Raw genomic sequence first — 27,223 nt, 5'->3', positions numbered from 1 at the left:
AGGCAGAGTATAAATTATAAATGTTTCATATATATGGTAAAATGGGACACTGACATATTTTCACACAGGCCATTTAAACTTCTTAGTAGCTTCCCAAAGCATTAGAGTAGAGAGGGTGAGAAGCTGTAGGAGGGAAAGGAAGGGGAATAGAAAGCTAATAAGAGAGAGAGAAACCATGACTGTTATCCTGGAGATGTCCCATATGGTACAAGTAGTGACAATGCGGAACTAGGCCAAATATAATTAAAAAGACAATCTCCTTTTTTAAAAAAATTGTGAAATCCAAATGCAGGAAGCAATATAGTTTCAGATGAGAAAAAATGTGGTACATGAAATTAAAACAGGGTGAAAGAAACTTTACAGAATGTACTCTATAATTCAATGGCTCCAAGAGGCAGATAGGGTGTTATTTAGCAGAAGGAAATCACATTAATGAAGCAAGTTGTAAGGGGGATAAGGAAAGCTTTTATACACCTGTAGTAGGGAGCAATCACTAGAGAGAAAGGAAGTCTATTCATAAGGAATAGAATCATGGTTAAAATCTTAAAATGACTGAGCCACTGAAGTGCTTTCAGAACTGCTATTTCAAGAGAGAGTGAGAAGGAGCAGACAAATCTAATCACAAATAGAAGGCGACTGAAATCAGATAAAGAAACCAGGGATGGTAGATCACAGGCAAGATCTGGCAACTAATAAGTGCCTATTGCCTATGTGGGAGAAAAACAATTTGCTAATTAATGGACTGTGTTCATTTCCCCTTCACATCACAAGTTTAGTTCACAAGTAAGAGTTTTGGCTTAGTTTCACTCACTCTTAGTCAAAAAAAAGGACATGTTTCATTTCACAAGCAATGTTTGAATTTCACACATGGAGCCTTTACCACATCACTGAGCAAGGTAGAGGTCTTAGCTTTGCTCTGAAGAAAAAAAAAAGTCAACAAAACATGCATGGGGGTGGGGACGAGGTATGAATAAAGACTTTAGGATTACAGCCTTCTCCCAGGGATTAATGAAAATATATCCAGAATTTTTTCTCAAAGACTACCTCTCTTACCTTAAACAACACTTAGAGTCAGTCTGCTAGTAACTAACTTGTCAAACCTTAGAGTAACACTTGGCTTCTGTTCTTCCTTTTCCAAGAACTCTGAGACCAGCAGGCTATTAGGGCCCAGCAAACAGCACAGGATTAGAAAGTCTGATGCAGAACTAATACTTATGCAAACAAATTTCAAAAATAAATTTAAAAGCTTCGGCAATCTGCCAGATTTCGGGATTTCTTTAAAGTTTAATGGGATATATTACTCTAAGAAAGAGGAAAGAAGGAAAAAACAAGAATGGTTGGAAGTCTAGGAAATATCAAGTTCACCCTGAAAGAACTGAGATATTCTCAAAAGAAAAAAATAATAATGGGGCATGAGGGAGCAAAAATCAGAGAGGCTATTTCATGGGCAGCCTGAACATTTAAAAAAACATAGACAAAGAATATGTACTGAGAACTGAAACCATCAGCAAATACTCATGACCCCAGGTTAAGTCACTTTATCCCTTTAAATTCTCTGAGCCTCAGTCTCCTTACCTGTCACTAGGAATGAATTAGATTAATCTCAAAAGTCCTTTCCGATTCCAAAATTTTATGATTCTAAGGAAAACTATTAATAGAAACAGAGTAAACTTTTTTAGGCTATACTTTCAGGGAGAAGTATGGGCCCATTTGATCCACTGTAATGACTGAGCATGTAGTATATGGGGGTGGCGAAGAAGAGTAGATTGAAAGTAAATGGATTTAACTGTACATTTAGAAATAGTCAAAATAATAAATTTTAAGTTATGTATATGTGTATGTGTGTGTATGCTCAGTTGCTCAGTCGTGTCCGACTCTTTTGCAACCTCATGGACTGTAACCTGCCAGGCTCCTCTGTCCACGGGATTTTCCAGGCAAGAAGACTGGAGTGGGTTGTCATTTCCTTCTCCAGGGGATCTTTCCAACCCAGGGACAGAACTGGCGCCTCCTGTGTCTCCTGCATTAGAAGTGGATTCTTTCCTGCTGAGCTACCAGGGAAAACGGAAGTTATGTATATTTTACCACAATAATAAAAAAAGAAAGAAAAAAAGAAAAACCGAAGGATTTAACAGAAAGCAGGCAGTCATTTGGATCAGGTGACCTTAAGGTAATTTCTGGCATGCTGTTCTTCCTATTCTATGATCCTGGCAAAGCACAGCCCATCACACAGGTGACTAAACACTTCAGTGAGTCTTTGAGTCTTTCCCTTTGTGCTGCCTGCTCCACAATAGTTAATGAGGTAGAAACACTACGCTCCGAGAACTAGACTAAGACTATAAAATAAAAAAGGTCCTTGAAAGCAGTCTGAAGGGATGACCTATGCAATAATGGCTCTAAAATTCAGCTCTAGTCCAGATCATTCTCCAAATTTCCAACTCTGTATTTCCAACTGCTTATCCCTACCCACACACCCTACATGTCCACAACTCAGTTCCTCCCACATTTCCCCAAACGACTTTCCCTTTCGGCATATGCCCCATCTCCATTAGAAGCACCATTTCTGACTACACTGCACAGCTAAGATACAGAGGGAGAGGACTCTAGCTTTCTAACTCTGCACTAGAGGAAGCAGTAATGATAAACTCTTTGCTCAAAGAGTCTGAAATATTGAGTAGACAACATTTAACTGGCAGGTGAGGTTACTGTGTGCTACAGGTCCATGTTCTCAACAGCAACTTCTGTTGTTTCCAATTCCAGGCAACAAAGAAGAGACTGTCTCTTGAAGCCTTGCCTTCTTCCTCTTCTCTCCTGGGTTCAATGCTGCCACCATGTAATCTTAGACAAGTTATTTAACATGTCCCTGTGCCCCCTTAACTGTAAAATAGGAATGACGATAACCAGAGTAGCATTGAGCAGTTGTGAAAACTAAATCTGTGTCGAGTGCAGAGAATAGTACCCAGTCCATAGTAAGCAACAATAACGATTAGGAATAAGTTGTATGAGTTGTCTGTATCTTCTATCTTTCAGAGTATGTACTCCTTTTAGGACTCTCCTCTTATATATATATATATATAATTTTTTTTATTTTTTTATTTTTGGCTGTGTTGGGTCTTCATTGCTGTGTGGGCTTTTCTCTAGTTTCAGAAAACAGGGGCTAATTTCCAGTTGGGGTGCACAGGCTTCTCATTGAGGTAGCTTTTCTTGTTATGGAACACAGGCTCTAGGGCATGTGGGCTTCAGTAGTTGAGGCACATGGGCTCAGTAGTTGTAGCACACGGGCTTAGCTGCTCCGTAGCATGTGGGATCTTCCCAGATCAGAGATTGAACCTGCATCTCCAGTATTGGCAGGTGGATCCTTCACCACTGAGCCAGGAGGGGATCCCCAGCTTCTCTTTATCCTGACTTTTGTGGTAAGATGAGCTGGGCAGATTTGGTCCAAGTGAATCTCTTTTCTCTACTCTTTTCACATATACCTCTCCTTGGAACAGAATGAAGTAAGCCTAACTAAGGTGGGAAGAACCTTGAGCTCATGTGACCCAAGCTTCATTCCACAAGTCATGCTTATTGAGGAATTCTTTATTGGTAATCAAGTGACTGCTTGGCTACTAAGAGTTGTACTGTGTTTATCCATCCTACTCTTGTTCCTTCATGTGCACAGAAACTGTGATTTGGAACCTACAAAGAGCTGGAGTAGGATCTGAGCTGAAAAAAGCTTATACAAGAATCCCTTAGTCATCCTTAATCTGTTTCCCACTTGCCTGCAACACTGATGACATCAAACATTATTGATTCCACTTCTTCAATCTGTCTCCTGCTCTCTTTTACTACTTCCTTATTTTAGGTTTTTCACCTCTCATTTAGACTCATCTGAACCATTGCATCAGCCTCCAAAGTGGTGGCCTGAAATCCCTTCGCCCTTTACAATGACTTTACATTTACACTGGCTACCAGGGCCATCTTTCTAAACCCAGTCATATCATTTCTTGCTTAAAACTGCAATAGTTTATCAGTGCCTACAACAGTGGGTCTCAACCCTGGCTGAATATTAGAATCAAAGAGATTAAATCAGATTCAATGGGGTGGGGCCCAGAAATGAGTATTTTTATTTTAATCCCAGCAAATTCTAATATGTAGTTAGTGTTGAGAACCACTTGTATACTACAGTAATGGAAAATAGAAATTAAGAGGTACAATTCAACATGTAATTTTTAGAACAGGGTAAGCATATGTCCAATAATTTCAAAATATTGAATAAGCTCCAATCTAGGAGATGATAACTATCAAAGACTGACAGAAATTTACTTTAAAAAATATTCTACTGCTAAGTCACCTCAGTCGTGACCGACTCTTCGCGACCCCACAGACTGCAGCCTACCAGGCTCTTCTGTCCATGGGATTTTCCAGGCAAGAGTACTGGAGTGGGGTGCCACTGCCTTCTCCCTATCACATGAGAAATGGGTAAATAAAATATGGTAGAGTAAAAGTAGGAGAAGAAATAAAAGAGAGGTACATGTATCTATGATGAGATAAACATGTGTAAATAAAGAGATTTAGTGGTAAAGATGAGTGAAAGATGACAAGATCTTAAAATATTTCAGAACTAGAGAGCTGATACCAAGGAATGAGCAAAGAACTGCAAGTAAGAGCAGTGAGTAAAGATATGGTTTGAATGATAGGCTGTAAGAGGATTGAGAAAGAAAATGCCTATAAAAGCAGAAGCAACTGGCCACTAAATGAAATGGATATAGGCAGAAAATTCCAGTTCCTTTTCTATTTTTGCCTCTCATGGGCAGCAGTATATTCTTAGATAAGCTAATATTCACTATATTTTGCCTGTAAACTGGGGATAAAACTCATTTTATAGGGTAATTGGGAGAATTTAGTGAGTTAAATATATATATGATAGCATCAAGCCCATGATAACACTCAAAAAATATTTGTTGAATGTTTCTCTTAAAGGTACTACAGAATGAAATCTAAAGACAAAAATGAAATGCAACTCTTAAAAAACATACAAGTCTTCCCTGATCACTCAGTCGGTAAAGAACTCATCTGCAACGCAGGAGACCACCTGCAATGCAGGAAACCCGGGTTCCATCCCTGGGTCGGGAAGATCCCCTGGAAAAGGAAATGGCAACCTACTCCAGTATTCTTGCCTGGGAAATCCCATGGCCAGAGGAGCCTGGCGGGTTACAGTCAACAGGGTCACAAGAGTCAGACAAGACTTAGTGACTAAACCGCCATCACCAAAAACATACAGAACAAATATTTAGAAGACAAAAAAAATTTTAGTCTACTGTTGTGCCAGTAAGGTGGGTAACAGAACTTTGAGATTTCTGCAGATTCAACATGGTAAAATTTGATGTTAGCTCAACAGTGGAAGTGACAAATAGATTTAAGGGACTAGACCTGATAGACAGAGTGCCTGATGAACTATGGACAGAGGTTCGTCACATTGTACAGGAGACAGGGATCAAGAAAATCCCCATGGAAAAGAAATGCAAAAAAGCAAAATGGCTGTCTGAGGAGGCCTTACAGATAGCTGGGAAGAGAAGAGAAGCGAAAAGCAAAGGAGAAAAGGAAAGATATTCCCATCTCAATGCAGAGTTCCAAAGAATAGCAAGGAGAGATAAGAAAACCTTCCTAAGCGATCAGTGCAAAGAAATAGAGGAAAACAACAGATTGGGAAAGACTAGAGATCTCTTCAAGAAAATTAGAGATACCAAAGGAACATTTCATGCAAAGATAGGCTCGATAAAGGACAGAAATGGTATGGACCTAACAGAGGCAGAAGATATTAAGAAGAGGTGGCAAGAATACACAGAAGAACTGTACAAAAAAGATCTTCATGACTCAGATAATCATGAGGGTGTGATCACTCACCTAGAGCCAGACATCCTGGAATGTGAAGTCAAGTGGGCCTTAGAAAGCATCACTACGAACAAAGCTAGTGGAGGTGATGGAATTCCAGTTGAGCTATTTGAAATCCTCAAAGGTGATGCTGTGAAAGTGCTGCACTCGATATGCCAGCAAATTTGGAAAACTCAGCAGTGGCCACAGGACTGGAAAAGGTCAGTTTTCGTTCCAATCCCAAAGAAAGGCAATGCCAAAGAATGCTCAAACTACCGCACAATTGCACTCATCTCACATGCTAGTAAAGTAATGCTCAAAATTCTCCAAGCCAGGCTTCAGCAATACGTGAACCGTGAACTTCCAGATGTTCAAGCTGGTTTTAGAAAAGGCAGAGGAACCAGAGATCAAATTGCCAATATCCGCTGGATCATCAAAAAAGCAAGAGAGTTCCAGAAAAACATCTATTTCTGCTTTATTGACTATGCCAAAGCCTTTGACTGTGTGGATCACAATAAACTGTGGAAAATTCTGAAAGAGATGGGAATACCAGACCATCTGACCTGTCTCTTGAGAAACCTGTATGCAGGTCAGGAAGCAACAGTTAGAACTGGACATGGAACAACAGACCGGTTCCAAATAGGAAAAGGAGTACGTCAAGGCTGTATATTGTCCCCCTGCTTATTTAACTTATATGCAGAGTACATCATGAGAAACGCTGGGCTGCAAGAAACACAAGCTGGAATCAAGATTGCCGGGAGAAATATCAATAACCTCAGATATGCAGATGACACCACCCTTATGGCAGAGAGTGAAGAAGAACTAAAGAGCCTCTTGATGAAGGTGAAAGAGAACAGTGAAAAAGTTGGCTTAAAGCTCAACGTTCAGAAAACTAAGATCATGGCGTCTGGTCCCATCACTTCATGGGAAATAGATGGGGAAACAGTGGAAACAGTGTCAGACTTTATTTTTTGGGCTCCAGAATCACTGCTGATGGTGACTGCAGCCATGAAATTAAAAGACGCTTACTCCTTGGAAGGAAGGTTATGGCCAACCTAGATAGCATATTGAAAAGCAGAGACATTACTTTGCCAACAAAAGTCCGTCTAGTCAAGGCTATGGTTTTTCCAGTGGTCATGTATGGATGTGAGAGTTGGACAGTGAAGAAAGCTGAGCGCCGCAGAATTGATGCTTTTGAGCTGTGGTGTTGGAGAAGACTCTTGAGAGTCCCTTGGACTGCAAGGAGATCCAATCAATCCATCCTAAAAGAGATCAATCCTGGGTGTTCATTGGAAGTCTGATGTTGAAGCTGAAACTCCAATACTTTGGCCACCTCATGTGAAGAGTTGACTCATTGGAAAAGACCCTAATGCTGGGTAGTATTGGGAGTGGGAGGAGAAGGGGACGACAGAGGATGAGATGGTTGGATGGCATCACCAACTCGATGAACATGGGTTTGGGTAGACTCCGGGAGTTGGTGATGGACAGGGAGGCCTGGCGTGCTGCAATTCATGGGGTCGCAAAGAGTCGGACACGACTGAGCGACTGAACTGAACAACTCGAAGGAATGGTAATCCATAAAAAGAATCATTCCAAAGCAAATAACACTATGCCTGCATTTAAAGTACACACAGTGGGTCTTAATTACCACCACACTGAAATCAACATTATATCAACTACCATTGCGTTAAAACATTTCAGTAAACAAATAGCTCCTGACTCTCCAGTCACTCCCAAATCAGCCTATTAACATTAGTGATTGCACTTTCCTGAGCAATTTTAGCACAGAAAATCAAAAGTATCTTGGGAGGTAGGTACATACTTTTATAAACATAATTTTGAAAGGTCAGCTGCTATTTGTCCCAGAGTGAAACTCAGGAGGCGGGGAGAGGCTGTGGACTAGTTCTGTTAGCAAAGAATGTCTCCTCCACCCCTGGAAGCTGCATTTCAGTTTCTACTCCATTGAATTAAGTAGACTCTTGAATAATATCTTACAAGTTCTAAGTTAGGAAATGAGTAGTTCTGATGTTTTCTAAATATCCTAGATTTGGTGAATCTGAGCCATCTATTATTTTTAAAACTAACACTCTTTATTTTACTGAATGTGTTATATCTCATCAAAGTTTCCTGTTTTCTTTTCCTTGGTTCAGGAGCTGGACTGGTGTCCACACTTCTGCCCATTAGCCATGAAAAGGGTTGTTCTCAAATGACGTTTGCGAGGTGGGCAGCTGCAGAGAGACACAGAATAAGATTACCTAAAAAGTAGTAATAATGAAAAATAATAAGATTCCTTTAAAAAAAAAAAAAGGTATGGGGAAAAGATTAAATACACTCACACTTGAGTGGGAAAAAAAAAAAGCGTGCCTAAGGTAGCAGATCATGGCATCTGGCCCCATCACTTCATGGCAAATAGATGGGGAAACAATGGAAACAGTGACAGCCTTCATTTGAGGGGGCTCCAAAATCACTGCAGATGGTGACTGCAGCCATGAAATTAAAAGATGCTTGCTCCTTGGAAGAAAAGCTATGACCAACCTAGACAGCATATTGAAAAGCAGAGACATTACTTTGCCAACAAAGGTCTATCTAGTCAAAGCTATGGTTTCTCCAGTAGTCATGTATGGATGTGAGAGTTGGACTATAAAGAAAGCTGAGCACTGAAGAATTGATGCTTTTGAACTGTGGTATTGGAGAACACTCTTGAGAGTCCCTTGGACTGCAAGAAGATCCAACTAGTCCATCCTAAAGGAAATCAGTCCTGAATATTCATTGGAAGGACTGATGCTGAAGCTGAAACTCCAATAATTTGGCCACCTGATGTGAAGAACTGACTCATTTGAAAAGACCCTGATGTTGGGAAAGATTGAAGGTGGGAGAAGGGGACAACAGAGGATGAGATGGTTGGATGGCATCACTGACTTGATAGACATGAGTTTGAGCAAGCTTCGGGAGTTGGTGATGGACAGGGAAGCTTGGCATGCTGCAGTCCGTAGGGTTGCAAAGAGTCAGACGTGACTGAGCGACTGAACTGAACTGAACTGAACTGAAGGTAGCATAATTGTGTTTCAAGTTGCAAAGACTAAGAAAGAAGAGAACAATACTGTCTGCGCCATTCCCTCGAGGAAGAAACAAGGTGACAGAAAAGAGCACTGGCCTAGAAGGTAAGAGACTGGGCTCTGTTCCCAGCTCTGCCATTAACTAGCGGTGTGGCCTCGGGATGGTCACTTTCATCTCTGTGGTCTGATGTTCTTGATGTGTGTAATGAGGGTGGTGGACCAGATGAGGATTTCTAAGTGCTTTCTAGCTTGAAATATCAGCTAGCTCTAAAAGGGCTGCTTTCTACCTCTTGTCCAGCCCAGTACACTGGCAGTGACACTAAAGTCCCTGAAGCCTGTGTGGAAACTCCTGCAGGGCAGACCAGGGATGCAATTTGAATAAACACAGCCCCAACACTTTGCACCAGGGACTCTGCTCATCCATCCTCCTTATCCACTGGAAAATCACCAGCTCCCATGATCCCCAAGTGAGAAATATCACTTATTTCCATTGGCACAGCAGGCAGCAGGAGCCTAGTATGGGTAGAAGGAGGAAGAAGCAGGGAGCAACCAGCCTCCCCTCTAAGAACTAAAAAAAAATGTCACAACTGGGAGCATTGTAGATATCATCTAGCAAAACCTCTAATTTTATAGAAAGGCACACCAAGTCCCTGAAAGAAACTGACTGGCAAAAAAAATTACCATCAGGACTGTGTGACTGGGTTGGAAAAACACTCAGGACTTGATTCCATGACCACTGCTCTGCTCACCACCTGCATCAAGCTTAGAGTTCACGGATATTTATGTCAAAGGCTTTCTGGCTTTCTGAAATGATCTAGTCAAAGAGAGAGTTTCAATTATTCCTTAATTTTGATCTCAGTTCTCATGCAAACCGAAAAAAAAAAAAAGTCAAGGGGTACCAAATACCACTTAACTGTATGGGAAGAAAAATAACCTAATTCTACGGTATCCTAGAACTTCCAGTTATAAGCAAGTCAAGAGGGATTATTCATTTACAAATATAAATAAATATCTAAACGACAAGTTCCCTCTTCAAACCAACTCCCCATCATCCCCTTGAATCATGGGTTCATGTTCTGAGGATCTGTGAGCTTCTTACCATCCCAATGCAGAAGAGGATAAAAAGCAGCAGCCACGGTATGTCTGTGCAGCAACGGTCCTCCAGTGGCTTCCACTCTCGCTTGGAGCTCTAATTGAAAACACAAAATAAGAGAGTGTTAAATGTGAATTTTAGTTGAAGTGAGGAAGGCGCAAACATAACACTAATATCTAAAACCCTGAACCTTTAAGATGCAACTCAAATATGTGTCACTTTTCTGTGAATTTTACCCGAATACTCATCTCTCTTCCTGGCCAGGATTGATTTCAGTGCTTTGTTGGTACCTCTATTAGAGCAGTTAGCATGCTGAATTACTACCACTGAGATGTGTCCCTAGCAGAACGTGAGCTTTGCATGAGAAGGACCACTTCTCATTTCCCAGCATCTAACACAATGCCTGAGGGTCCGTGGTATGTGGTCAGTACAGACTTTTTAAAATGAATAAACAAATTCTTCCAACGTCAGTCTTAGTGGTAGCTTTTTCTTTGTGTGACTTTTGCCAGACTTAAAAATGTAGAACATGCTTTTCTACATGTTCTCATCTAGGAAGGAAGTTGAGTAAAATGAATTTCTATTGAAGGCTTGGGAAACTTATGGGAAAAGTTCTGCAAAAAGAAGGCTAGGGCCTCCAGTGGCTTCCATGACAAGATACAGGAAGCTATCCAGAAGTCTTGTCAGGAGGAAGGACACTAGCAGAAGGAGGCTGGAGATAAGGGAACCCTCTAGTATAATTAGTATTTAGAGTTCAAGAATGAGGACCCAGGGACTTTCCTGGTGGTCTAGTGGATAAGACTTCACGCCTTCAATGCAAGGGAACTGGGTTCCACCCCTGGTTGGGGAACTAAGATTCTACATACCACAATTAAGCCCACATGCCACAATTAGAGAAGCCCGCACTGTTCCAACAAAGACCCAGTGCAGCCAAAATAAATACTAAAAAATTTTATTTGAAAAAAAACCGATAAAAAAAGAGTGGGGACACAGTTCTCAATCATGTTTGCTTAGCTTTTCCTCCTTCTAAAAAAAATAATTTTTAACTTTGACAAACTGATAAAAGCTACAGATCCTTTTCTTAGGAGATAAGTATGTAGCTGCATAATTTTCTCAAAAAGTTTAGGGAATTCAGACCCCAGGTTACAAAACTCAACTTTAAAACATCTGCCTATTGATGTTAAGAGCAAAAATTTGGAGCTACAACCACTCCCTCCTGACCCCTAAACGCTAACCAGACAAATGCCTTTTCTTTTCAGTGCCTTAGACTCTGAGTTGTTCAACAACAACAACAAAAACCCCACTACCCTTGATAGCTTGTTCCCAAACACCCACACAAGAAAACAAAAGAGCATTAGTTAGTCATGGGAAAAAACTTTACCCTAAGACTCTAACTAGCATTAAAAACCAAGAGCGAGTAGGCAGTTTTTTCCAGAGGAATGAAGCACTATGGCGAATGGATAAAGGACTCTGTCTTCTCCTTAGCTCTGTCATTAGGTAGCTAAACAATTGTAGATAAATCACTTCTTCTCTCTGGGTGGCAAGAAGTAGTGAGATTAAATCTCTTAGGTTCCTTCCAGTTCTAAAAATCTATGATCAGGAATGCAGTTTTGTGAAAACTTGTGCAATGACAAAAAAAAACCTGCAAAAATAATTTGACATTATTCCCAGTGTTATTCAAATAAGAATGCCTGTATCGTGGGCTGCGTTTTGGAAGACAGTTGCTTCCAGTATGAAAAAGAATGTTTCTTTGTATTAAATAATTTCATTCTTGAATAATATCCATTACAGTAAAATTACTTACAAACACAGAATTTGGACACCTCTTTGAAATTCATTACATTTACTCTAAGGTGATTTCCAGAAAAAGGGCTATTTTGAAATACTACGTTTGCTTATCTTAACAAATAGTATGTATTAGGGGAAGGAGGGGGAACAAGTCTGATTGAGCATTCTCTTTATCCACAATTATTTTTACTGGTGGGGGGTGGGGTGGGGAGAAAGCTGGGAGCAGCAAAGACTGACAAAGGTGAGGAGGGAGGGAAGGGCCAGAGCACCCCTTCTGGAGGGGGGAGCTGTGAAGGGCAGCAGCCCACCCCAGACCACAAGATAAGGTACCAGCACTGCCCCCTGCCCGGGCCCCTGGGGCTCCCTGACCCAGGCCTCCAGTGTGCCTGCCCCCCTTCCTTTGTCTGTGCCCGGCCTTTAGACCAACATTCATGTTTAATGCTTAAATTTTCACCTATAACATAAAGATGGTAGAATTTCATTTTGACAAGAAAAACACAATGATTCAGTATCTCAAGAATTCAATTTACTGTGGGCAATTTCTGGGCCAAATACATAGAAAACCTTTCACTGGGGATGAGAAGTGGAGAGAGGATAGTAAAGTAAAAGTAAAGTCCAGTAGCTCAGTCATGTCCAACTCTTTGCGACCCCATGGACTGTAGCCTACCAGGCTCCTCTGTCCATAGGATTTTCCAGGCAAGAGTACTGGAGTGGGTTGCCATTTCCTTCTTCAGGGAATCTTCCCGACCCAGGGATCGAACCTGGGTCTCCAGCATTGCAGACAGACGCTTTACCGTCTGAGCCACCAGGGAAGCCCAGGAGAGAGGATAGGGGGTAAATAAAAAACAGTCACAGGTACAAAGTGGATCAGAATACAAAAAAAAGGGTGTGGTCACCCTCACTTAGATAAAGAAAAGCTTCTCCAGGAGAGGCAGTTTATCTCATGGGCTATGTTGAGGATTAAATGTGACCATCTATCACATAGTAAACACTAACTCTTGGTTATAATTCTTATTCACCAATACTCACTTTTCAGTTAACCGTCTCCCTATTGTTAAAATATCCCTTTGCCAGGTGGACCCTTTCACTGAAAGAACAGAAAGAATATTAAACTCACCTTTCCCCTTCTATTTAATAAAACTTCAACTTAATGGTGGCATCTTTCATTGTAGCTACTGTTTTTAAAGCTATCAGTTATTGATTACTATTAAATAGGCACTATAACCAAAGTTTTACACACATTACCTTTAAAACAGCTCTCTGATGCAGGTATCATCCTTATTGCACAGCTAAGAAACTCAGGCCCAAAAGTTAAATATTCAGACCAAGGTTTCACAACTGTGCAGTTGGGATCTGAACCCAAGTCTGGGGCCACAAAGCCAAATCCAGTGAGAATATCATTCATTTTGCACTAGTCAGTAAAGAGCAAAAATACCTCCATTAGTTTTTCCTCACATTGCAAACTTTCCTTACACTGCAAACTGCAACCCAATAATTTAAAATTCTATAGGCACAGACAAAAAGAGTGATATGTTTTATAAGCCATGAAATTTCTCAAGCGAGTCAGGAAACCCAACAGTTGAAAAAATTTAATGATTCTTTAACAGACTTAACCAAGTGGTAACTGGATTTAATGCTGTCTGTTTCTTCCAATTAAAATCCACATAGACCTAGAAAAAGTAAAATGTTTTCAAAAGCAGTTTTTAAATGTGATTTTTATCCCTTTCTCAAATTCTGCATAAGGTTAATACAGGCTGTCAATCAGTGTTAGGTCTCTTCCCATTCACAGAATCTTAACATTTCAGGAACTAAATAAGACCAAAGGAATCATACAGCCCAAGTCTTTAAGTGACCAAGGGAAAAGAAAGAGACTTGCCTGACTTGCTCAAGATCAACTGCTTTGATCTTCAAAACAATTCTGTTAGTTATCATTATATAGTCCCAGTTTTTCAGCTTTATAAAAGAGAAAACCAAGGTTCAGAGAAAATAAGTGGAAAATTCATTACTGAAACCTGAGTCCTCAAAACTCTAGCAGAGAGGTGGAAACTATAAGAAAGAGTTAAGAAAACGCTTTAAAAAAAAACAACAAAAAACATGATAACAGAGATGAAGAATGCCTTTGTCAGGCTCATCAGTAAGCTAAACACTGCCAAGTAAAGGCTCAATAAATTCAAGGATAGGTCAACAGAAATTACCCAAAGTGAAACACAAAGAAAAAGAAAATTAAAATTAAAAACCCAGAACAGAACGTCCAAGAACTATAGGATACTATCAAATGGTCTAACGTGTGTAACTGTAACCCCAGAAGAGTAAATGGAGCAGAGGAAATGTTAGAAGAAATAATGACAGAATTTTCCAAAAATAACATAAGAAATCAAAGCATAGATGCAAGAAGCTGAGAGAATTCCAAGCAGGATAAATACGACACACACATGTACACATACACACATACACACCCTACACAAACTATATTCAAAATGTTGAAAACCAAATACAGAGACATCATTTTGATGGCAGCAAGAGGGAGGAAAGAGCACACTGTAAACAAAGAAGTAAAGATTAAGCAAACTTATCAGAAATTGTGCAAAGCAAAAAAACCATGAGAGGACATCTTTTAATTACTGAAAGAATTAAAAAGAAAAAATAAAAGCGTTACTAACTCAGAATTTTATACCCAGAGAAAATGTCTCTCAGAAATGAAGACTTTTTCAACAAAACCTAAGAGAATTTATCATTAGCAAACTGAAGTACAAAAAATGTTAAAGTTATTCAGGCAGAAGAGTATGAGACAAACTTGGATATTACACAGAGAAATAAAGACTTCCAGAAACAGGTAAAATGAAGTTTTAAACTTTTCCATAATAAAGTATTCTTAAAATAAGGGTCTAAATATATGTGCATAACAGCATTCACATTACAGTCTTCCTGCACACTCTATAAGATTAATTACCTAGAAAGCAGAATTACAATTTTTAATACTAGTACTAAACCATAAAAAATAAATCTAAGTCAGATCACAGCTGATGTCTGCCTGATGTTTGTATTATATTCATATCCTTAAAGTTAGGGAGGAACAATGTTTAACATTTTCACATTCCTTCCTACATTTTACACATCATAGATTTTAAAACAAAACAAAACCAACTTCCATAATATCTCTTTCAGAAGTCATAGTGCAGGTAACTACATCCTAGACTTCGCATGCACCATGAGCCCTAACAGCTAAAACCAAGGCTTTTTGATGAATTTGATTTCATAGGGGTGTGCATTTTTTAGGAAATAAATCCTGTAAAAAGTTCTGTCTTAGATTTCCATGTTATTTCAAGTGAAGATACAATTGTTGAGTAAATGTTTTTGTAGGTAACAGTCACTCACAAAGGTTTTGACAAGTGATAAGTTACAACCAGTGAGTCAAATCAGGCATCAGTGGAGGGCATCAGCAGTAACAGAGCAGGCAGGGTGGGCCAAGCCAGGGAACCACCAGGCAGGAAAAGGTCTGACCGATGTGAATCTAGTTCACAGAAATAGGCAGGGCTGGAAGACATAAAAGGATCAGAGAGGCAATGGCAACAATCCAGACTTGAGACAAAAAGTCAGCGAGGTCTCAAATTTGGAAACAAGCAGGGTCCAAACTCCAGGAAGTCAAAGATCCAGGTGATACCTAACGGCAAAGACCAAATGCCCCTGTCCTCTTTTTTCTACTCTGCATACTGTCTGTATGACTCTCTTCCAATTAAGATTGATATACAAAGATTCCCAAAAGATTCCTATCATAACTCAGTAATACTATTACCTAGTGCTATGAGTCTTTCCTTGATCCATGCTGCTGCTGCTAAGTCGCTTCAGTCGTGTCCGACTCTGTGAGACCCCACAGACGGCAGCCCACCAGGCTCCGCCATCCCTGGGATTCTCCAGGCAAGAACGTTGGAGTGGGTTGCCATTTCCTTCTCCAATGCATTAAAGTGAAAAATGAAAGTGAAGTTGCTCAGTCATGTCCGACTCTCAGTGACCCCAGGGGCTGCAGCCTACCAGGCTCCTCTGTCCATGGGATTTTCCAGGGAAGAGTACTGGAGTGGGATGCCATTGCCTTCTCCGCCTTGACCCATGAGATTTTTGTAAACATGATGTGACAATAATGAAAAAGTTGCTTTAAACAACAGTATTGTAAACTATATAAGAAGTTACTTAACTTTTCAGGTAACACTCTTAAGCATTCTGTCGGTTCTTCAGATAAATACAGGGCACCACACAAAGAATCTGAGCTCTAAAGCCAGGTAAGATAGCCCTCTACCCTCACAAAGCTTTAATTTAGCAAGAGAGGCAAACTGAGGACTTGGTAACATAAGTGATGTCAAAATAGAGATGTGTAAAAAGTACTACAGGAATAGAGATGCGGAACCATTAAGCAAACATTTGTAAGATTTGCTGAAATTACCTCATAAACTTCTGAAGCAAACACTAAAAAATGATTCTCTGTTGTCTAAAATAGAATGTGTTTTGTGACCAAAACATACTAAAAATTCTTTCTAGTTCTGATGGGAAATACTGACTGCCAAATAAGAATTATTCCACTCAGAAATGTGTAGTAGTAAACAAACAGAACATTAAGTTGATTTAAAAAAAAAACCAAACACAAGTCAGCCATTTTTCTCTCTTCGTAGCCATTAAGATTTCTCTATACTACATTTTATGGCTGCTCCACTTAGACAGAGGCCTTTCGGTTTTGGAAAAGAGAAAACATATTGTCCTTTGTTTTCTGGTACAATTAGTGCAGGGCTATATTTATTAAGCTAACTAGAATAATATTTTCATGTTGATGTCATTGAGAGTCCCACTAATACTGAGTTAAGTTGTATCTGGTCACATACATCCAGAGTCACTGTAAGCTGGAATTTCTGATAAGGCTAAAGTACTACAGGCTCCCCCTTGTCTTTTCCCCAGAGCAAGCTGCTGCTGCTGCTAAGTCACTTCAGTCATGTCCGACTCTGTGCGACCCCATGGACTGCAGCCCACCAGGCTCCTCCATCCATGGGATTTTCCAGGCAAGAGTACTGGAATGGGTTGCCATTGCCTTCTCCGCCAGAGCAAGCTAGAGAACTGCACCCTCCTTCACTCAAAGCAACAATAAGTGGCAATCTGGGAGGCTAATCCAAAGAAAGAAAAGTAAGGTATAGGTAGTATTAACCCTGAAAAAAAAGGACAAACCAGAGTCAACTCCAACACCATTTGGGCCAGCAATTCACAACTATAGCACTGCCCACACCACTTCTGTTTTTATTAGTCAGGAGGTATATCGCAATTATTCATTACTCATGGTTAAGTACTTAGAAATTTAAACAGAATCCAGATTATCATTATAAGTTTACCAACACTTGCTTATGTTCCTACGGGACAGCAAAAAGTAGAGTCAGACTGACTGGCCAGGGATTACAATAAACTGAAGCCTACACCTAACGACAGGCGTACTAATGTCATCCTTCCTGTGTGCCTACCTCTCTACAACACAGATCCATCCACCCTGCCTTTCCCGGATTCCAATGAAAAGCCAACTCTGTATGTGAAGGCTAAAGAAAGCTAAGATGTGGTCTTTCACCCAGCAGATTTCCAGGATGTAGTGTTCATTACTTTTTTGAATAATCAAATTCCCTCTCTCCAATTTTCTTTGACCACAACAGTCTCTACTTTCTGGGTAAACAGACCACCTCTGAAACAGGATCATAGTTCCAGCAGCTCTACTCCTTGGCACAACCAGAAAGCCTCTAGTCACTGAATCCATCTCCAAGGTCACTACTATAGACATTTGTGATTTAAACACATATGTCGCAAGCACTGGGCTATCTGTGAAGACTTCATTTTGTTCATGTCAATCTGCTTTACACAAAAACCTCCAGTGTTAAAGACAGATAGTCATACACTCCAAATCTTCAAAGTTCCCTCCAAGGACTTAATGGTTCATTAAATTCCCCAATATGCTTTCATTTGCACAGAGTAGTAACAAAAGAATAAAAGAGCTGATGTGTTTCATTTTTGCCACAATTTTCAGTAGAGTGAGCAGACCTGATGAAGTTGGATAGCAATAAAACATGGAGGCTTTCAGCTTCCTGTTCATAGCACCTGAAAATAAAATCTTGTAATAGGATTTTGAAAGACATTGCCTGTCCTTTGGGAAAGCTCTCTCAAGGATTTGGAGTGCATAACTACGTACAGTTACCATAAGTAATCCGTTTCATTTGCTAAGCCTGGTGATAGCAATTCATATTTGAAAGGGAAAAATAAAAGCATGATTTTAACAGGCAGTTAAAGGTAATAAGATACATTGAGTGGAAAGATACAGGCATCTGTGTCCAACTGCTTTTCTTAGTTCATGAACTTTACGCTAAACCACAAACATTCATCTGTTTAAGGAAAAAGAGTGAAATGGCAATGATAGTTGCTCTAAGTTATGCATTCACACAGTGACAGAAAGATTATGGGGAGATATGTTGCCAATGACTTCATTCTTTCCCTGAATGCCCTAAAAAAAAAAAATAACTGTGGATCTGTTACAAAGATGTCCTTCTTCCATCAGACGTCCCAGGGGCTGTCTTCCTTGTACACGAGCACATGACAGTTACTGGGCAGGGGCCACATTCCTCCTGCCCTACAACATAGCTCACAGCATATTTTACCTCCATGAGCAAAGAAACACGATCAAAATTATACACATAAACCTTGTCTGTAACCCTTGAATAGTATTTCTAACTTGCCTTTCTTCTGAATCAGTGGAAAGTAATGTTTTTAATTTAAAATTAGTATTTGGTTTTATTTTAATTATATAGTTTTTATGGGCTTCATTTCTCCCCATCACAGCCTACAAGTGTCAGAATATCTTCAGTACTTGGTGACACCAAGGGCAGAATGATAGGACCAAAGCTGTACTTTGCACCCCCAACCTACTATAGTACAGCCAGTTTCCTGTAGCTAATGGATTTACTGACTTTTATACTGTTACCCTTGCTCTTAAAGCAAGAACTCACAGGTACTCTAGATAGGATTCTCATTCCAACCTTGCTTCTTTTCTCTGATGGAATGGCTAAGAACTAAATTACGAAGACTATGATGACTTACGGAAAAGAAACATGAAGACTACTCTGATCATATATGATAGCTAATGGGTAAGTGGAAGTGAGTAAATTTATGTCTTAAATCAAAATTAGATCTTGTCTTTGGCAATGAAGATGTCTTTAGTCTACAGTAATTGTGCACAGAAATAAATAGATGTCCAGTTCTGTGGCAGTGCCTAAAAACTCTGATGGGAACAAATTTCTATTATCAGTTCAGTTCAGTCGCTAAGTCATGTCCGACTCTTTGCGACCCCACGAATCGCAGCATGCCAGGCCTCTCTGTCCATCACCAACTCCTGGAGTCTACCCAAACCCATGTCCATCGAGTCAGTGATGCCATCCAACCATCTCATCCTCTGTCAACCCCTTCTCCTCCTGCCCCTAATCCTACCCAGCATTAGGGTCTTTTCCAATGAGTCAACTCTTCACATGAGGTGGCCAAAGGATTGGGAGTTTCAGCTTCAACATCAGTCCTTCCAATGAACACCCAGGACTGATCTCCTTTAGGATGGATTGATTGGATCTCCTTGCAGTCCAAGGGACTCTCAAGAGTCTTCTCCAGCACCACACTTCAAAAGCATCAATTCTTCGGCACTCAGCTTTCTTCACCGTCCAACTCTCACATCCATACATGACCACTGGAAAAACCATAGCCTTGACTAGACAGACTTTTGTTGGCAAAGTAATGTCTCTGCTTTTCAATATGCTCTCTAGGTTGGCCATAACCTTCCTTCCAAGGAGTAAGCGTCTTTTAATTTCATGGCTGCAGTCACCATCAGCAGTGATTCTGGAGCCCAAAAAATAAAGTCTGACACTGTTTCCACTGTTTCCCCATCTATTTCCCATGAAGTGATGGGACCAGATGCCATGATCTTAGTTTTCTGAATGTTGAGCTTTAAGCCAACTTTTTCACTCTTCTCTTTCACTTTCATCAAGAGGCTCTTTAGTTCTTCTTCACTTTCTGCCATAAGGGTGGTGTCATCCGCATATCTGAGGTTATTGATATTTCTCCCAGCAATCTTGATTCCAGCTTGTGTTTCTTGCAGTCCAGCATTTCGCATGATGTACTCTGCATATAAGTTAAATAAGCAGGGGGACAATATACAGCCTTGACGTACTCCTTTTCCTATTTGGAACCAGTCTGTTGTTCCATGTCCAGTTCTAACTGTTGCTTCCTGACCTGCATACAGGTTTCTCAAGAGACAGGTCAGATGGTCTGGTATTCCCATCTCTTTCAGAATTTTCCACAGTTTATTGTGATCCACACAGTCAAAGGCTTTGGCATAGTCAATAAGGCAGAAATAGATGTTTTTCTGGAACTCTCTTGCTTTTTCGATGATCCAGCGGATATTGGCAATTTGATCTCTGGTTCCTCTGCCTTTTCTAAAACCAGCTTGAACATCTGGAAGTTCACGGTTCACGTATTGCTGAAGCCTGGCTTGGAGGATTTTGAGCATTACTTTACTAGTGTGTGAAATGAGTGCAATTGTGCGGTAGTTTGAGCATTCTTTGGCATTGCCTTTCTTTGGGATTGGAACGAAAACTGACCTTTTCCAGTCCTGTGGCCACTGCTGAGTTTTCCAAATTTGCTGGCATATCGAGTGCAGCACTTTCACAGCATCACCTTTGAGGATTTGAAATAGCTCAACTGGAATTCCATCACCTCCACTAGCTTTGTTCCTAGTGATGCTTTCTAAGGCCCACTTGACTTCACATTCCAGGATGTCTGGCTCTAGGTGAGTGATCACACCATCGTGATTATCTGGGTCATGAAGATCTTTTTTGTACAGTTCTTCTGTGTATTCGTGCCACCTCTTCTTAATATCTTCTGAATAATTTATGAAAATATAGATTTCATTCCTTTCTTTGCAGTTACTATTGCACACTATGTACATACCACCATCACAATAATTATTATTTCACATTATAATTACCTACTTCTCCAGTAGATGATGAGTTTTTTGAGAGTAAGGATAATGTTTCTATTTTTTTGTTTAAATCAGGGATCAGCAAGCACTTAAAATTCTTCAAGAGGAAACCTACCCCACATGAAACAATGTGTAGAGAATCGTGCCCTAAGTGGCTGAATTATATAATTGCTATTCTTCCAAACTTACTGCCTACTTCAGGGCAAGGACTTGTTGGTTTTATTTACTGCTATATCCCTAGCAGATGAACAGTGTCTAGCACATAATAGGCTCTCAGTAAATTTATTTAATGGATGAATGAACAAGGCAAGGTCTTTCACCATTCAAGTAGCATAATGTTTGAGCAAATGTCCTCACTGTCTCCCGCATAAGATCATTTTCCTAAAAAGCATTCTACCACATCACAGGCTGGCTCCTTTTCCTACAGATATTACACAATATATCATTTCCCAGAGATGTTTGTTAATAGGGTCTATGAGAAAAACAAATTCTAGATTTAAGTAAGTTTTAGAAATGCTAGTTAACGAAGTCTAGTCTTTTCAGTAGGACTTCTCTGAGACCTTATTTTGAGACGCTCCAAAACATATTCGGTCACCCACAGACTGGGAGACATGAATACAGATAGTGCCAATCTTTCTCCCAATGTATTTCTGCAAACCAGTTCATGGTTGGGATGAATGCTCCCACTGAAAAGTACTCAGAAGAAAAGGCTGATGGCACTGGTTAAAACTATGCTGAAACTCATAAAAAGAGAATGAAACCTTGCCATCTGGAACAACATGGATGGACTTGGAGGGTATTAATGCTAAGTGAAATAAATCAGACAGAGGAAGACAAATATTAGTATCACTTATACGCAGAATAAAAAATACAACAAAATATTGAATGTAACAAAAAAACAAGCAGAGAGAACAAACTAGCAGTTACTAGTGGGGAGATGGAAAGGGAGAGGGGCAATATAGGGGTAGGGGATTAAGAACAATCAATTGTTAAGTATAAAATAAGCTACATGGATATATCATACAATACAGAGATATAGCCAACATTTTACAAAAACTGTAAATGGAGTACAACCTTTAAAATTTGTGAATCATTATATTGTACACCTGTAACTTAATATGGCATATCAACCATACTTCAATTTTTAAAAAAAAGACTATTCTGAAACTGAAAGCAATGTATATCAGTTAGACATTTTGGGAAAGTAATTTGGCGATGCATTTCAAATAACTCAAAGTTATCTAAAACATTAAAAGAGCTGCATGTGGGATGTTCAATATAGTGCTATTATAAGAAAAAAATTAGAAATTAACTATCTACTAATAGAAAATAGTTAAAAATGAGAATGAAATATTAAGCAACTATAAGGGTAATTATAAAGACGTTGCACAGTAACATATAAAATGATAATGATAAAAAGCTGTGTTCAGAAACAGGGTATAAAAGTACGCCATTCTCTGGTTATACAGTTTATAAAATAGTCTATGCAAATGTACAAGCATTAGAAAAGGATAGTGCAGTTTTTAAACAGTTAGATTTATAACGCATTTTTTACTTCCATTCATGCTATTTAATTATGGAAGAAATAACAAAGATAAATATTAACTCCCACTTCTCCAGGTCATGCTTTTTCTACTTCCTCAATATAGTGTCAGCTATAAATAGATGCACAATGAAAACAACCAGAACGTATTTAAGTCATTCTATCTGACACTTATTGACAAGAAATCAGAACATTTCAAACTTCACTAGAAAGCTGTATGCTGAGAATCACCTAGGCAAGAGCAAGATTTCTCCTGAAAAATGCAGGAGAACCAGTAATATCTGAGAGGTAGTACACACTAATAAACATTACAGAGGAAATACACCAGTGTAGTGAGAGATGTATACAGTGTATACAGCCAATAAGCACTAAAAAAGCAGAGATGTGAAGCAGGTAGTTGAGTCCTAAGGCCCATGATCATTCTACTCTGCCCTGTTTATTGTGGTTACTGTATCCTGTATGGACATAAGGAACAGACTTGTGGTTGCAAAGAATAGGTGGGGTGGACTGGGAGTTTGGGATTAGCAGACGCAAACTGCTACATATAGACTGCATAAACAACAAGGTCCTACCGTATAGCACAGGGAACTATAGTCAATATTCTGTAATAAACCTTAATAGAAAAGAATATAAAAAAGAACATATATATTTATAACTGAGTCACTTTGCTGTACAGCAGAAATTAACAAAACATTGTAAATTAACTTCAATTAAAAAATTAATTTAAGCCGAGGAGCGGGGGCAGCACGTTGGGATGCGCGCTACTTAAGGCCCAGCTGCGTGAGCCATTGACGTGTTTGGAGCTGGAGACGGCCTGGGCGGTGGCGGAGCGGCCGCCCGAGGGAGAAGACACTTAGGATGCCCATGATGACACGGAAGCTGAGGGATCCTGACATAAACCCTTGCTTGTCGGAATCAGATGCGTCTACCAGATGCATGGCCGAAAACAACTATGACAAGGAGACGTGTTCCTCTCACTTCTTGAAGTATAAGAACTGCCGGAAGTTCTGGAACTCTGTCATGATCCAGAGAAGACAGAACGGAGTGAAGCCTCCCACGCCCACGGCAGCAGAGAGAGATGAGATCTTAGGAGCAATGGGGAAGATGCCCTATTGAGTGTTTGCATTAAAACTGTTTATTTAACTTAAAAAAAAAAAATTAATTTAAAAAAACACATATCTTGTATGGACACTGTGGATGGTTGGATGGGGAAGGGAAGGGAGGAGGAAGTAAGAGGCATAAGAATTACAGTTTACCATTGAACAATGCAAAGGTTAGGGGCATCTAACCCCATGCAGTCAAAAATCTGCATATGACTTTATAGTCAACCCTCTGTATTCATGCTTTTTCCATATCCCAGATTCTGTACAGGAGGATTCAACCACCCACAGATCATGTGGAACTGTGGTATTTACTGTTGGAAAAATCTGAGGACAAGTAGACCCACGCAGTTCAAACCCATGCTGTTCAAGAGTCAAATGTACAGCAAAAATACTATAGTACATTCTGTGGCTTGTTTTATCTAAATTGATTGTTAGCATGGCTAGTATTTCTTCTTACAGGAAAATTATAAGACATAACCAAGAATAACATATTTTTAAACATATTTTGTATTTTGATTTTCAAAGATAATTTCCAAATGTCCAAATATTACCATTGATATTTAAGGAAAACACCTGTAGTGGTGTTTAACAGGTGGAAACAAACAGTTGTTTCCTTCTAGCCTTCCGTAACTTCCATCTATATTTTGCATAGCATTTGTTTGGATTTCAAGAGTAATAATTATTTAAAATGCTACTTTGCTATCAGGAAATCACACACAAATGCCTATCAACTGATGAATAGATACATACAAATGTGATTTATCCCATAGCATGGAAGATACATTTTGGAATAAAAAGGAATGAATCGTGAAACATACTACAACATGGATGAACTTTGAAAACAATGTACCTGCAAGAAGCCAAACACAAAGTCCACATTTTATTGTATATAATTCTGTTTATATGAAATGTCCAGAATAGGCAAATCTATAGAAAGAGAAAATAGTGTTTGCCTAGGGTTGGATGGGAGTTGAGGGGAATGGGGAATGGCTGCTAATATGTACAAGGTTTCTTTGGAGGATGATGAAAATGTTCTAAAATTGATTGCAGTGATCAAAACTCAGTGGACATACTCAAAATCATTGAGCAGTACACTTAAGATGGGTAAATTATATAGCATATGGTTACATCTCAAGAGAGTTGTTATATGAATAAGAAAAACTGCACTAAAAGGGGGTCATTCTGGCCGCTTCACATATGGAGTTCTATGGACAGACTCCATATGAACACTTTTAATATAGCTCCACTAGGTATACAACAAGATAAAAGCAAAATAGTTTAAGGTAAAGAGCTGGGTAATAGTGAAATTTGATGAAAGAAAACATTTTTTTCTGAGAAATTAGAAATTACAAGAATTACTAATGTGTAGATTTTCACTCCCTTTGTAGGTAGCATAAAGGGAAAAGAGAAGAAAGGTTGCAGAGAACTGAAATATAAGGTTGTTGTTGTTTAGTCACCAAGTCGTGTCCAACTCTTTGGCGACCTCATGGGCTGTGGCTGCCAGGCTCCTCTGTCCATGGGATTTCCCAGGCAAGAATACTGAAGTGGGTTGTCATGTCCTTCTCTAGGGGATCTTTGCAGCCCAGGAATCAAACCCAAGTCTCCTGCATTAGCAGGCAGATTCTTTACTACTGAGCCACCTGGGAAGCACGAAATATAAGAAAAAAATAGATGAAAGTAGAGAGAGAAGTCAGCTTTTAAAGAGACCAAAGGACACACAGACCAAGGCAAAACTAGACCATGGTATAAACACAGCTACAGAATGTACCTGTCAGAAAAAAGGGGCCAGGTGGAGAAGTACGTACACACATACTATTTATTTAGCACCTCTTGGGTGCCAGGATCTGTAATTGGCCAATTATAGTGACAAATAACCGTCTGAAAGATATACACTGACACTGGTCTTCCAAATTGTTTGGGGGAAGGGGTGCCAGGGCAGCAGACTCTAGAACACTGAATAGTCAATTCAAGATACTGAGCTGCTGTGCCGTGAGTCATCCAGTCTACTCCCCTTCATCTGATTCCATGTCGTTAGGCGACCTCACTGTCCTCTGGCTTCCCACAAATTGACAAGCAGTGTGCATAACATAACTACAAAGCTTTAGAAAATAAAGCAATGGAGCAACAGAAGTTATTGCATATGCAGAGAGTCTGGAAGAATATATATAGACTAAGCTGTGAACAAGTGTTATCTCGTGAGGTGGGATCAGAAAGCACTCTATTTATATGTGTCCATATTTGGATTGGATTTTTTAATAATCACACTGCTTTTCTATTAGGCATAAATAAGATAATTCTTAAATAATAATTTGGCTTTACCTTAATACTAGCTAAGCTGACAAAAATCTTCTGGTCTGTATGTCAGTTTAATAAATTAACCTCCCGAGATGATGCATGTGTCTTAAGACTATGGTTTACATGAATCTACTATTAACAAAAGTATGGACTCATAAAGTAAAATCAAGATTCTGAGCCTTGAAGCCCCAGGGCTTGGTGAATTCTAGAAACAACAGTTGGTCAAGCCTCCTGGCAGCCATCAACTAGGCTTCCTTGGTAACGCCTGAATCACACCAAGGACTCTGCATTCAAATTGTATAAGCAGAAAATATTAAGGAGTTATAATTTAGAATCCTTCTAGAGAATGTTTCCAAGCATTTTAGCCTAATTTACAAACAGGGATCTCCAAGAACAGCAGACTGGCTTTAGCCAACTAACTTTGAAAGAAAAGAGGCTGATTCTGTACCACCAACCAAAACCCTTTCCCTGCCCATGAATAGATCAGAAGCATGGAGAAAGTGCTAGAAGCATAAGATTCCTAGGTTTAGCCTGGCCCTAGAGTCTGAATCCTAAGTCTAACTACATTCCCACCCCCAGCCCAGGGTTTAAAAAGAAAGGTCAGAATACCCTGTAGTAGATGCCATTGGATGATATCAATAATTCAACATCAAAACCAGCTGGCCCTCAGCTACTCCAAAGTATGGCCAATTGGTTATCTCCAAATGACTCTGGGTCTGAGAATGCTATGTTGTCACAAAGCCCCCAAATCCTACTTCTCGATAAATTCAACTACTAAAATCAAGATATCAGTTATTTAAGTCTGAAATGGAAAAGAACAATACAAGAGAATCAAGCATTAAATTAACTGTGGATTAGACTATTTCCGACCCTTCCAATCCTGAAAATCAATGGTTTCACAAATCAGCAAAGGTTTCCAGGAGAAGCAGAATTAATGAAAACCAGTTGAAGACCTAAAGTGATTAAAGAAAACTCACACAAAAAGACTAGAAACATCCAAGTGAGGAGGAACACTGAATCATCAAATTAATAGCCCTATAAATGACAGATACTAAACTTGCTCTTAAAAAAAAGAAATCAACCAAGAATAATGAATGTTAATGGACCAACCTTGAATAAATAAATGCTCTGAAAACATGAGCATCTGTAAATCTCCATGCCCAATGAGTCATTAAAGCATCCCACTCATAAGAAACCATTTGTGTCCACCTCCAAATCCAAGTCTCAAGCTCAGGCAGATCTTAACTGGTTTGTATCCAATTTTGGCAAACTATCTTTCCCATCAGTTAGTCCTCAATGTATCTGTTAAAGCTACTTTTCTCACAAGATTATTTATTAGCCCCTTAAAAGTAACAACTTTTTCTTTCTCTCTCCACACCTTTATCTCACCTCTATGTCAACTGTTCTTTCCCTGCTGCCCAAAGTAATGATTCTCAATTACAGACTTCAAACAACTATACCACTTCT

At 39.5% G+C, this 27,223-nt stretch overlaps 1 protein-coding gene and 1 pseudogene across 6 annotated transcripts in view; one reads left to right on the top strand and one right to left on the bottom strand.

Moving 5' to 3' along the window:
* SLC44A1 (solute carrier family 44 member 1) overlaps positions 1-27,223 on the bottom strand; it is a 219,006-nt gene that overhangs the window by 154,539 nt on the left and 37,244 nt on the right. For all 5 annotated transcript variants that reach the window (XR_014064004.1, XM_081524921.1, XM_081524899.1 and 2 more), the window contains exon 2: positions 10,006-10,095. Coding sequence is in view for 4 of the 5 variants with exons in the window: in XM_081524921.1 (XP_081381047.1) it covers positions 10,006-10,095 (90 nt within the window). In the remaining variant the exon portion in view is untranslated. The remainder of the gene's footprint in view (positions 1-10,005; positions 10,096-27,223) is intronic.
* On the top strand, positions 23,143-23,516 carry LOC145531975 (coiled-coil-helix-coiled-coil-helix domain-containing protein 7 pseudogene; annotated as a pseudogene). Its single transcript, XR_014073004.1, has one exon. The product of XR_014073004.1 is annotated as a coiled-coil-helix-coiled-coil-helix domain-containing protein 7 pseudogene (transcript).

This window comes from Giraffa tippelskirchi, chromosome 1 (assembly GCF_054371585.1).
Source record: "Giraffa tippelskirchi isolate mGirTip1 chromosome 1, T2T-mGirTip1v1.2.pri, whole genome shotgun sequence".
Classification (NCBI taxonomy): Eukaryota; Metazoa; Chordata; class Mammalia; order Artiodactyla; family Giraffidae; genus Giraffa; species Giraffa tippelskirchi.
Note: the sequence above shows the minus strand (reverse complement) of the source record. Positions and strands in the feature narration are given on the sequence as shown.